The sequence below is a fragment of the Aotus nancymaae genome, unplaced genomic scaffold, assembly GCF_030222135.1.
Source record: "Aotus nancymaae isolate 86718 unplaced genomic scaffold, 86718_ANA_hifiasm-v0.15.2.pri h1tg000032l_0, whole genome shotgun sequence".
NCBI classification, from domain to species: Eukaryota; Metazoa; Chordata; class Mammalia; order Primates; family Aotidae; genus Aotus; species Aotus nancymaae.
Genome location: NW_026988445.1, coordinates 1,369,109 through 1,382,426, shown reverse-complemented (window position 1 = coordinate 1,382,426; position 13,318 = coordinate 1,369,109). Strand labels below are relative to the sequence as shown.

The window sequence follows — 13,318 nt, the reverse complement described above, 5'->3', positions numbered from 1 at the left end:
TTGCAGTGAGCCGATGGCGCCACTGCACTCCAGCCTGGTGACAGAGTGAGACTCTGCCTCAAAAAAACAAAAACAGAAACAAAAGAATTTAAAATTAAAAAAGAAAAAAATTATAAATCCACATGATACACTATTACATTATCAAATATTAAATTTTTGTTACTAATGACACATGTAAATACATGAAAAATTCTCACAATAACAACATTAAAGTGAAAGAATATCAAGACTTGTAAGTAATATACTATTTTCTCATTCATTCAAATATTTATCAACCACCTGATATTCATTAGGCAATGTACTAGGTACTCAGCCAAATTTTATGTAAGAGCTTTATTGAATGGTCATTGGCATACAATAAACTGCCCATGTTTAAAATGTACAGTTTGATGATGTTTCTGACATATTCATACACCCAGGAAACCTTCACCACAATTAAGATAATAAACATATCCATCAGCCCCAAAAGTTTATTCATATCCCTTGTAATCCCTGCCTGTCACCCTTGCTGCCTGCCTTTCCCCATTCCCAAGCAACCATTGATTTTCATTTGTCACGGTAGGGGACTTCATATTTCCTAGCTTTTTTTTTTTTTTTTTTTTTTTTTTCCCCCAACACAGGGACTTGCTCTGTTGCCCAAGCTGGAGTGCAGTTTTGTGATCACAGCTCACTGCAACCTCCACCTCCTGGGCTCAAGCCATCCTCCCACCTCAGCCTGCTGAGTAGCTGGGATTACAGGCAGGTGCCACCACACCTAAGTTCTTGAATTTTTTTTGTAGAGACAGGTCTCATTATGTTGCTCAGGCTGGTCTTGAACTCCTGAGCTCAAGCAGTCCTCCTTCCTCAGCTTTCCAAAGTGCTGGGATTACAGGTGTGTGTGACCAAGCTCAGCCTAGTATTTCCTAGAGTTTTATATGCATGGAATCATACACTATACATTCTCATTTGGCAGGTTTGTTTTTTTAACTCGGCATAGTTATTTTGAGGTTCAGCCATGCCATTGTGTTTGTCAACAATATGTGAACACTGCTCAAATATATATACTGATGAATTAGCATTTCAGGTAAAAGGAATATATCTATATTATATAAATATATACATATAATATATACAAAAATATATTTTATAACTCAGTGTCTATTGTGTACATATACCACAATTTATTTGTTTATTCTGCTGGTGATGGACGTTTGGGTTGTTAGAACTTTTCAGCTCATAAAAATAAAGCTGTGGGCTGGGCCTGGTGGCTCTGCTCACACCTGTAATCTCAGCACTCTGGGAGCCAAGGCAGGAGGATCCCTTGAGCCCCAGGAGTTTAAGACCAGCCTTGGGAACATAATGAGACCTCATCGCTACAAAAAATAAAAACAAAAATAGCCAGATGCTGTGGCCTGCACCTGTGGTCCCAGCTACTCAGGAGGTTGAGGTGGGAAGGTGGCTTGAGCCTGGGAGGTAGAGGATGCAGTGAGCCATGGTCACGCCATTTCACTCTTGTCTGTCTCAAAAATACATAAATAAAACTAAAGCTGTGTAAAAAATTTTTTTTAAGCTGTGATGAACATTTATGTGTTAGTTTTCATATGTACAGATACATTTCTTTATGCATGTATATGGAGAATTTCATTTCTCTGAGGTAAATATCTAGAAATGGATCATGTGATAGGAATATGTTTAACTTTTTAAGAAGCTGCATGATTATTTTCCAAAGATATTGTACAACTTTACATTCTCACTAGGAGCATATGAGAGTTCCAGTTCCTCCATATCTTTGCTAACACATGGTTTGGTCAGTCTTTTTCATTTCAACCATTCTAGTGATATGTAGTGGTACCTCATTGTAGTATTTATTTACACTTTCCTAGTGACTGATGATGCTGAATGTATTTTTTTTTTTTTTGAGACAAAATCTTGTTCTGTCACCCAGGCTGGAGTGCAGTGGCATGATCTTGGCTCACTTTAACCTCTGCTTCCCAGGTTCAAACGATTCTGCTGCCTCACCCTCTTGAGTAGCTGGGATTAAAAGCACACACCACCATGTCCAGTTATTTTGTTGTTGTATTTTTAGTAGAGATGAGTTTTTGCCGTGTTGGCCAGGCTGGTCTCAAACTCCTGACCTCTGGTGACCCATCTGCCTCAGCCTCCCAAAGTGCTGGGATTACAGGTGTGAGCCACTATGCCCGGCCCCATTTCTTTGTCTGCTGGCTTCTGTTATTGCTTGTTGAAGAGTCAGCTGTTGGTCCAATTGTCCCTCCTTTTATTCTCTGGTTGCTTTTAAGATTTTCTTTTAAGTTCACTGTAATCTCAGAGTGGGCTTTAAAAAAAATCCTGACTGGTATTGTTTGAGCTTCTTGAGACTGTGGACTGTATCACTGTATCATTTATCAGTTCTGAAAATTTCTCAATCTTTACAAATCTTGCTCTGTCACCCAGGCTGTAGTGCAATGGCACAATCTCAACTCACTGCAACCTTCGCCTTGCAGGCTTAAGTGATCCTCTCATCTCAGCTTTCCAGAGTGTTGGGATTATAGGCGTGAGCTACTGCACCTGGCCACCTTTTTTTTTTTTTTTTGAGACAGAGTCTCACACTGTCACCTGAGCTGGAGTGCAATGGCCTGATCTCACCTCACTGCAACCTCTGCCTTCTGGGTTCAAGCGATTCTCCTGCCTCAGCTTCCCAAGTAGCTGGGATTACAGGTGCCCGTCACCACACTCAGCTAATTTTTTGTATTTTTAATAGAGATGGAGTTTCACTAAGTTGGCCAGGCTGGTCTGGTTTTGAACTCCCGGCCTCATGATCTGCCTGCCTTGGCCTCCTAAATTGCTGGTATAAATAATAATAATGAAACAGTGAGGTGTGCTCTCCAGGCACGGTGGCTCACACCTGTAATCCCGGCATTTCGGAAGACTGAGGCGGGCAGATCACCTCAAGCCAGCAGTTAAGACCAGCCTGGCCAACATGACAAAACCCCATCTCTACTAAAAATACAAAAATTAGCCAGGCATGGTGGTACACACCTGTAATTCCAGCTACTCAGGAGGCTGAGGCACGAGAATCACTTGAACCCGGAAGGTAGAGGTTGCAGTGAGCCAAGATCACACCATTGCACTCCAGCCTGGGCGACAGAGCAAAACGCTGTCTAAAAAAATAAATAAATAAAAAAGTGAGGTGGGGTGGGAGGCGTGGTGGTGGTAGTGTTATTTTATGGAAGGAAAAACAAGAAACTGGTAAACGTGATTGTGAATACTGGCTTCTGAGTCAAAAAGACAATTGATAGTATTTTTTCATTTGCTTGTAGGACAGCAAGAATCACTTGACGATTGGTTTGTGAGCATAATGGCATCTATAAGCAAAATCACTGAAATAATTGAAAAACATGGAGTGAGCAAACAACGTCTCCTGGAGGAGATAAACAGAAAGCGTGAATCCAACTGCTTGGTGGAACGAAGCAATCAAGTCAGCTTACTGAGAGTTCAAAAGAGGCACTGCCCGGGTGCTTATCAGTCCTCTACTCATACCACAGCCAAAGAGCCTGTTCCTGACAGCAGCAGGAGCTCCTGGGTTAAGCTGAGTCTCCTTGCTTACATGGAGAGGAAGCACTTTCCACCAAAAAGTAAGATATCATGATAAGATTTTTGTTTTCAGATGGAGTTCTGCTCTTGTCACCCAGGCTGGAGTGCAATGGCATGATCTCAGCTCACTGCCACCTCGTCCTCCCAGGTTCAGGCTAGTCTCCTGCCTCAGCCTCCCACGTAGCTGGGATTACAGATGCCCACCACCACAGCCAGCTAATTTTTTTCTATTTTTTAGTAGATACAGGGTTTCACCTTGTTGGCCATGCTGGTCTCAAACTTCTAACCTCAGGTAATCCACCCATCTCAGCCTCCCAAAGTGCTGGGATTACAGGCACGAGCCACCAGGCCCAGCCTACGATAGGATTCTTAACCAACTGATAGGCAGGATTTGTAGGTATTCCTAAGAATTCTTAGGAATAATCTCTGGGACTGAAAGAGGTTCCTGAGTATTGCCCTGGTATATCATAAAGGCAATCTGTTTGAAGGTAAAGTGTCATTTAACTAGCCTGGTGGATTGTAAGATCTATTATAGAACAGAGACTCATTTTTTTATGCATACAGAATCCCAGGCCCCAGCTTCAGGCTGTCTCATTTAGTAGGCTCTAGGGAAGTGCCTGGAAATCTGCATTCTCAGAAGACTAAGGTGATGCTGATGCCAATGGCCTGAGGACCACATTTTGAGAAGAATTGTTACAATAATTACAATAGACCACAAAAACTTCAGAGACCTGCCATCTCATCAGTTTCTCTGGCCTTTATAAACATTTCATGTGCAAAATTGAGGTGCAATGAAAATCCTTTTGATGACCAAATATCACATAAAAAGCCCTAATAAGATGTGGAGGGGCTGGACATGGTGCGGCCCATGCCTGTAATCCCAGCACTTTGGGAGGCCGAGGCAGGCGGATCACCTGAGGTCAGGAGTTTGAGACCGGCCTGGCCAACATGGTGAAACTCTATCTCTACTAAAAATACAAACATTGGCTGGGCATGGTGGCATGCACCTGTAGTCCCAGACTTGTAAGGCTGAGGCAGGAGAATTGCTTGAATTCCGGAGGCGGAGGTTGCAGTGAGCTGAGATCACTCCAGTGCACTCCAGCCTGGGCGACAGAACAAGACTCTGTCTCAAGAAAAAAAAAAATTGAGGAAGTTTGGTGGGGGCAGGGGATGGCATAGTGGCGATGGTGTTATTATTTTATATGAGGAGGAAGAGCAACTGATAAATACCTTCATTGTGAATACTTGTTTTTTAGTCTAGGCAGGCAGCTGATAGCATTTTCTCATTTATTTGAAAAAAAGAGAATGGGGTGTGCAATCATATCTAATACAACCAACAAATTATTAATTTAGATCAGAAACAAAAGAATTACCACATTTGAGATTTCAGTTCTTTCATGTGGCTATAACTTTACATTTGCCCAGTGTTCTTAGGAAGTGGAGTGTGATACAGTGTGGTGTAGAAAGCTGAGATTCTCCACTATGTTTAGAGTTAATCTGTAACAGTCATGTGTTTTTTTAATTCAAAAATAACTCTTGGGCTGGGCAAGGTGGCTCATGCCTATAATCCCAGCATTTTGGGAGGCCGAGGTGGGTGAATCATCTGAGGTGAAAGGACGAAGTATTGCATTTCACTTTAAATCAAAAGCTACAAGTGATTAAGTTTAGTGAGGGAGGCATGACAAAAGCCAAGATAGGCCAAAATCCAGGCCTCTTGTGCCAATCATTTATCCAAATTATGAATGCAAAGAAAAAACTCTTGGAAACACACAAATGATAAGAAAGCAAAACAGCCTACTGCCAATAGGGAAAGTTTGAGTGGTCTGAACAGATCAACGCAACCACAACATTTCTTTAAGCCGAAGCCTAATCCAGAGCCAGGCCCTAATTCTCTTCAATTTTGTGAAAGCTGAGTCTCTCTGTCACCCAGGCTGAAGTGCAGTGGCGTGATCTCAGCTCACTGCAACCTCCGCCTCCCAGGTTCAAATGCTTCAGCCTCCCAAGTAGCTGGGATTACAGGCGCCCACCACCTCACCTAGCTAATTGTTTTTTTGGTGGGGTTTTTTTTTTTTTTTTGTATTTTTAGTAGAGATGGGGTTTCACCATATTCCTAGTTCACCAGGAGGCCAGTCTTGAACTCATGGCTTCAAGTGATCCACCCACTCAGCCTCCCAAAGTACTGGGATTATAGGTGTGAGGCACTGTGCCTGGCAGGAGGCCATTATTCTAAGTGAAGTGAATCAGGAATAGAAAACCAAATATTGTATGTTCTCACTTATAAGTGGGAGCTAAGCTATGAGGATGCAAAGGCATAAGAATGATATAATGGACTTTAGGGACCCAAGGGAAAGGTGGAAGAGGGACAAGGGATAAAAGACTACACATTGGGTACAGTGTACACTGCTCAGGTGATGGGTGCACCAAAATCCCAGAAATCACCACTAAATAACTTACCCATGTAACCAGAAATCACCTTTACCCCAAAAACTACTGAAATAAAAAATAAACAAAAGAAACCACCCTATCAAAGCAACACTTCTCAACACTCTATAATCCCTTACCCAGCTTTCTTTTTCACCACAATGTTTACCATGCCCTAATGAAGACTAAGCTTTCTGAAGGCAGTGATGGTATCTGCTTTTTTCACTACTTGATCCTTGGTCCCTAGAACAGTGTCTGGCCCAAATTAGGCACTCAGGAAATGTTTCCTGGCTGACTGAATAAATGTTGGGACATGGAATATACTTTCCCAGAAGTAACTTACCTCATTCCTGTAGAGACCAATAGCTATGTCCTTAGGCAATGGCTCACAAAGTTAGAGTTTCTCACAGCAACCTTAGTTTGTTGCTGTAGAATAGGGGTAATAATACAGTACACTTTGCTGGACATATCCAGTAAGAATTGGAAGGCACTGTACTCTTTTCCTTTGCAGACCTGTGCGAGAGGAAGAAACACTCATTTACTCTTCATTCATTCAACAAATATATACGAGTGCCTACTTTATGTCAGGTACTGTTCTACGTGCTTGTCAATACAGTGATGAACAAAATCTTGCCTCAAAAAGCTTTGGCCAGGTGTGTGCTGGCTCACACCTGCAATCCTAGCACTTTGGTAGGCTGAGGCAGGAGGATCCCTTGAGCCCAGGAGTTTGAGACCAGCCTGGGCAACATAGAGAGATCCTGTCTCTATTTCTAAAAACAAAACAAAACAAAACAAAACCTAGATTTCATTGGGTAGAGCCAGATAAACAAGTTAAAAAATAGTGAATGTCAGCCAGGCACAGTGGCTCACACCTGTAATCCCAGCACTTTGGAAGACCAAGACAGGTGGATCACCTGAGATCAGGAGTTCGAGACCAGCCTGGCCAACATGGTGAAACCCCACAAAAATTAGCCAGGCGTGGTGGTGCATGCCTGTAATCCCAGCTACTCTGGAGGCTGAGGCAGGAGAATGGCTTGAACCCAGGAGGCAGAGGTTGCAGTGAGTCGAGATTGTGCCACTGCACTATAGCCTAGGCAACAAGATCGAAACTCCATCAAAAAAAAAAAAAAAGTAAATGTCAGATCAGAGAGTGATAAGTGGGTGCTATGGGGACACAGAAAACAGCAGGGTGTAGGGTGCATCGCTGCCCATAGAACTATATGGGGATTACTATCCAGGGCATGAGGCATGACCCAGAACTCCTGGGTTCCTTGAGGTGTCTAATATAAACAGGGAGAAGGGACAGAATGAAACTAGTCCTGATGATGGACCCTCAACCTGTGTGTTGAGGGGAAGGAATGGTACAGACTTTGCATCGAGTATTTGGAGTTCCGGGTGCTCCTCTTTGCTTCTATTAATAGTGACATGAAGACCAGGAAAGTTCTCTTAGAGATTTCCAGGCCCTCTTTTCAATCTTCCACTTGGAAATGTGGAGCCCAAAAAAGGGGCAGTTTATTTAATATATAGTCTTAAAAACACCTGGGTTCAAGTTTTGCCTCTGTCATTGACCAGTATCATGCTTTTAGTCTTTGATTTTTTTTTTTTTTTTTTTTTTTAGAGGCAGAGTCTTGCTCTGTCACTGGGGCTGGAGTGCAGTGGTGTAATCATGGCTCACTGTATCCTCAACCTCCTGGGGTCAAGAGATTCTCCCACCTCTCAGCCTCCCTAGTAGCTAGGATTATAGGCATGTGCCATCATGCCTGGCTAATTTTGTATTTTTTAAATAGAGACCGGGTTTTGCCATGTTTCCCAGGCTGGTTTCAAACTCCTGATCTCAAGCAATCTGCCTGCTTCAGCCTCTAAAAGTGAGTGCTGGGATTATAGGTGTGAGCCACTGTGCCCAGCTATTTGGTGTTTTTCTTTCTTTCTTTCTGTTTTTAATTGAGATGGAGTCTCGCTCTGTCACCCAGACTGGACTACAGCGGCCCTATCACAGCTCACTGCAACCTCTGCTGCCCGGGTTCAAGCGATTCTCATTCCTCAGCCTCCTGCGTAGCTGGGATTACAGGCATGCATCACCACGCCCAGATAATTTTTTTTTTTTTTTTTTTTTTGAGATGAAATCTCACTCTGTCACCCAGGCTGGAGTGTAGTGGTGCAATCTCAGCTCACTGCAACCTCTGCCTCCCAGGTTCAAGCGATTCTCCTAACTCAGCCTCCCAAGTAGCTGGGACCACAGGTGCGTGCCACTATGCCCAGCTAATTTTCACATTTTTGGCATTTGTATTTCAATAAGACATTCACCTTTTATATGGATGCCCTCTACTTCCACAGGAAGCTCAGATTCATAGAAAGCCAAAGTGTTCTGATATTTGAAGGGATATGGATAAGTCAGCTGGCTTAAAGCCCTACATCAGCCAGGACTATATAGTAGGGCACCATGTGGATAAGACTTATCAACCATGAGAATATGTTAAAAATAATAATAAACAACGCAGAACTACAGCTAATTTTTCACTTCTCAAAAGGCAAATACCCAGCCAGGCAGCAGTGGCAGATGCCTATAGTCTTAGCTACTCAGGAGGCTTGAGTGGGAGGATCACTTGAGACCAGAAGTTCAAGGCTGTAGTGTGCGATGATCATACCTGTGAATAGCCACTGCCCTCCAGCCTGTGCAACATGGCGAAAGTCTGCTTTTTCTCTTTTGGAGACAGGGTCTCATTCTGTCACCCAGGCTTGAGTGCAGTGGCATGATCATGGCTCACTGCAGCTGGACTTCCTGGGCTCAGATGATTCTCCCACCTCAGCATCCTAAGTAGCTGGTACTACAGGTGTACGCCTGGCTAATTTTTGTATTTTTAGTAGAGACAGGCTTTGGCCATGTTGCTGGTCTTGAACTCCTGGCCTCAAGCAATCTGCCCTCCTCAGCCCCCCAAAGTGCTGGGATTCTGTAATCCTGTTTTTGTTTGTTTGTTTGTTTTTAAACAAATACCTAGTGTCAAGAACTGTAAAGGATTATTGTGCCACAGTTGTCATGGGCACCTACAGAAGACATGAGGCTCCTGGTTCAGAGGCAAAGGATTTTACTACTTAGAGCACAACAAGAACACAAGCCTCATGTTTGGGTTGGTTCCCCTTGCTCTCCCCAACACCCTCAAGATCCATGAGGCAATGTGAAGATGTCCAGGTAGATGCCACACACACAGAGGTTTTGCCTCACAGCTGAGGAAAACTGAGCTTAAAGAAACCCAACCTTTGCCCGAAAGGAGACATTATCTTCATTATAGTGGATGGTAAACAGACCTGCCCTCTGCTCCAGAGGGAGTCATGATTTTCCAAAGAGATAATCTGGAACAAAGGTTGTCAGTGCCTCTGCTCCCTATATGTGCAGAAACATGCAAGTCCTGGAGAGAATTATCTCCCCACACTCAGAAGCTCAAATAAAGACTGTCAAATACAGTATTATCTTTGGCTCAAGCTAGGATGAATAATAGGAAATAAACCCATAGGTGGTAAAAGAGTGTCAGGGTATGGACAGTACATTTCTTTTTCTTCTTTTTCTTTTTGAGACAGGGTCTCACTCTGTTGCCTAGGCTGGAGTGCCATGGTGTGACTGCGGCCAGTGGAGCCTCAACCTCCCCGGCTCAAGCAATTGTCCCACCTCAGCCTCCAGATTAGCTGGGACTACAGTGTGTACCACCATGCCCAGATAATTTTGTAACTTTGGCTATGTTGACCAGGCTGGTTTCAAACTCCTGGCTTCAAGCAGTCCTCCCACTTCAGCTTCCCAAAATGCTGGGATTACAGAGATGAGCCACCACACCCAGCTGGACAGTACGATCAACACATTCCCTAACCTCAGTTCTCACTAACCCTATCCATCCTCCTCCCCTATGTGCCTCTGGTTTTATAAAACTACTTGTGACTCTCTGAACTTGCCTTATTCAACTACTTCCTCTTTACCTAACTTCAATTTGTGTAGGATTTAATTTCGATACCACCTCCTTCTGGAAACCTTCCCTTACCCCTGATCCCACCTTAGGCATTTTCTACTTTATCCTCCTCTATACACCCTACAGCAGTCTCAGGCTAAAACCAGAACCTCAAAAGTCACAAGACAATGTATCTATTTGGACTCTGACCCTACCTGAAATGGCAGAAAGTCCATATGCTCTCCACCCGCTCCCAGGAGTGTTTCATATCTGTCAGTGCATGGGTTTCCTCAGTAACACTAAATCACAGTTTCCTCCTTTTCTGCCCTGGCTTCCTGCAAAGCCCAAATGTAGTCTACTGGCGGAATTCTTTCTTGCTTGGGAAGGTCAGTCTTTTTCTATTTCTAAGGCCTTCAACTGATTGGATGAGGCCAACCCACTTTACAGAGGGTAATCTGCTTCACTCATAGTCCAGTGATTTAAATGTTAATCTAATTTACAATATACCTTCACAGAAACATCTAGAATAATGTTTAACCAATTATCTGGGTAATGTAGCCTCACCAAATTGACACATCAAATTAACCATCACAGCAGCTGTCCCCCCAAATAACCCTTTATCTTATACTGGGGGATTCTCTGGCATCTGAAAGCCCTAGGCCAATGCTCATGATTCCCAATTCCCCACTCTCTGAATTCCACTGGGGTGGATCTGGTGGACTCTGGCCTTTCCTATGCCCTTGAGAACCAGAGAGGAGTAGGGGGGCCCCACATAAAACCCATTATCCTCAGCTCTAGCAGGTAGCTCAGGAAATCAACAGGGCAGCCTTGGTACGCTTTTGGAAAATTTAGTAAAGAGTAAGGCTAAGTGGTATTCTGGAGGAATTGTAAGAAATTTGCTATTTGGGGCCAGGTGTGGTGGCTTATGCCTATAATCCCAGCACTTTAGGAGGCCAAGGCAGGAGGATTGCTTGAGGCCAGGAGTTCAAGACAAGCTTGGGCAACACAATGAGACCCTGTCCCTAAAAATAAATTAACAATATTTAAATAAAAACAATTTTGTCTCCGGGTGCAATGAATCATGCCTCTAATCCCAGCACTTTGGGAGGCTGAGGCAGGATGATCACTTGAGCTCAGGAGTTCAAGACCAGCCTGGGTAAGATGGCAAAACCCTGTCTCTACCAAAAATACAAAAAATTAGCCAGGCATGGTGGCTTGCACTTGTGGTCCCAGCTACTTGGGAGGCTGAGGTAAGAGTCTGACACAGGGTATGTGTACAGGAGGTAGGAAATAGGGAAAGGAAATACAGAGTTGAAAGAGAGCTTAAAAGTCTGGTTTTGGCTGGGTGCAGTGGCTCCCACTTGTAATCCCAGCACTTTGGGAGGCTGAGGCGGGCAGATCATAAGGTCAAGAGCTCGAGACCATCCTGGCCAACATGGTGAAACCTCATCTCTACTACAAATACAAAAAATTAGCTGTGTGTGGTGGCATGTGCCTGTAGTCCCAGCTACTCAGGAGGCTGAGGCAGGAGAATTGCTTGAACCTGGGAGGCAGAGGTTGCAGTGAGCCGAGATCACGCCACTGCACTCCAACCTGGCGACAGAGCAAGATTCTGTCTCAAAAAAAAAAAAAAAAAAAAAAAAGGTTTTATATAACCTCCTGTTAAATGTAGGAATTTCATTTATAATGGTGCTGATGGGAAAACACCCTATTCTGTTTCTTAGTCTGGTTTGGACAATCTGCCCTACTTTTGATTCTTCTGTAAATGAATTCATTTCAAAATATTTATTGAATCATTTCAAAGTGATTACATAAAATCACTTTGATTTAGGAAGTTTATTTTTTCTATGACAGGTACTTTTTCCAGCATTTGCTGCTTATATAACAAGATTAAATACCTAAGTTTTGCCATGGACCACACCTGTTAAACTACATATAAGACTTTTAAAAAAATTATAGTAAAATACACATAACATAAAATGTATCATATTCATTCTTTATGAGTGTACAGTTCAGTGGCATTAAATACCTTCACATTGATGTGCTACCATCACTACCATCTGTCTACAGAACTGCTTTTACACATGAGATTTTTATTTTTATTTTTTTGAGATTTTTATTTATTTACTTTTTTAGAGACAGGTTCTCACATCTCACTAGGTTGCCTGGGCTGGACTAAAACTTGGGCTTAAGGGGTCCTTCCATCTTGGCCTCCTGAATAACTGGCACTACGGGTGCATACCACTGTGCTTGGCTTATACTAACATTTTAAACTTAAAAATACAAAATATTACTATTCACAAGGAAGTCAGATACATTTTTAACAATGCCATTTACACTCTAAATATGTTGACAAAATTCATACCAGAACTTAAAATTGGTATATTAACGAAACTTTTGGGCTTCGTATTTAATAATGATTGTTCAAACCATTGGCCTTACAAGTCAAAAATCTAAGATCAGTGTAAAATCCTTATGCATTTTTATCTTAAAAAGAAATAACTCAAAGTATTAAAAGTTTAATTTTACAAACCTAGAAAAGAGATTTCTGATAGCATTGGACACCAGACACTCTCCCTTCACTGGCTAAATCCTATGGGAAGAAAAACAGGTGGTAAGACCACACTTTAGCCAACTCCATCCTCATCACAGTAGTGCTTATGCTCTTCCTGTGGGAGTCACCCTTCCAGAAGCAGTGGTTTCAGTTCAGATGGTGGTTCGATGTAATAGGGCAATGTAAGAAGTAGCAGTATTTTCCCAATATCCTGCCAGAACTCGGCTAACTGAAAAGCAGCAGAAGGCTAGAATCAGAACCCAGGGTTTCAGGATCCAAGCACAGTTTCCTTTCTAAGAGAAATATTTCTCTACAATTAAAATCTTCTAAAACCCTATAAAACAGCTTCTTGAGTTCAGATTCTTCATCAGAACATTTTTATTTTTCAAATGTTGCCCCTGCAGTTGATTCCATTCTGTAATGTATGGTTTTGAAGCTATTTCTGGAGCAAGTGTCGGAGCTTAGGAAACAGTTGTAATGCATTCTGTGTCGTCACTTCTATAACTTCTTCCACTGAGATCCCTTTCACCTGGGCAATATATTCTGCTGAAATAGAAATGTTCCAGGGCTCATTCCGTACCTGAAATTACACAGCAGACACAATATCAAACATGACAGTCAAAGGAAGGAGATCCTTGGAGACTATAGATAAAACAGAACAAAATGCGTTGGTAAAAACAACTGATGGGCTCCTTTTTTCTTTTTAGGGGGGGATGAGGGCTGGGAGGGAGGCATGGCTGCAATGTTGATTGGAAATTTCTGCCGCTCCTGAAAAGAAACCTGGGGTATTAATTGGAAGTCCCTAGCTCCTAGCGCATGAAGCAGCCTGCAAAGTCAGCAC

At 42.8% G+C, this 13,318-nt stretch overlaps 3 protein-coding genes across 8 annotated transcripts in view; 1 reads left to right on the top strand and 2 right to left on the bottom strand.

The window, feature by feature from the left end:
* Positions 1 to 3,625, top strand: part of SPATA45 (spermatogenesis associated 45) — a 16,618-nt gene extending 12,993 nt beyond the window's left edge. The window contains exon 2 of the mRNA XM_064383458.1: positions 3,297 to 3,625. Coding sequence (XP_064239528.1) covers positions 3,335 to 3,625 — 291 coding nt within the window. The 5' untranslated portion in view covers positions 3,297 to 3,334. The remainder of the gene's footprint in view (positions 1 to 3,296) is intronic.
* The window catches only part of LOC110566982 (uncharacterized), a 27,425-nt gene extending 14,684 nt beyond the window's left edge, over positions 1 to 12,741 (bottom strand). Inside the window, exons 1-2 of the mRNA XM_064383495.1 lie at positions 12,457 to 12,741; positions 6,335 to 6,504 (exon numbers count right to left, since the gene is read on the bottom strand). The gene's annotated coding sequence lies outside the window, so the exon portion shown is untranslated. The remainder of the gene's footprint in view (positions 1 to 6,334; positions 6,505 to 12,456) is intronic.
* TATDN3 (TatD DNase domain containing 3) overlaps positions 11,567 to 13,318 on the bottom strand; it is a 26,796-nt gene continuing 25,044 nt past the window's right edge. For 5 of the 6 annotated variants that reach the window (XM_064383491.1, XM_064383489.1, XM_064383493.1 and 2 more), the window contains one exon: positions 12,838 to 13,057. In XM_064383491.1, coding sequence (XP_064239561.1) covers positions 12,914 to 13,057 — 144 coding nt within the window. In that variant the 3' untranslated portion in view covers positions 12,838 to 12,913. Of the gene's footprint in view, positions 12,517 to 12,837; positions 13,058 to 13,318 lie in introns of those variants that run through there. The other variant, XM_064383492.1, reaches the window with a different exon arrangement.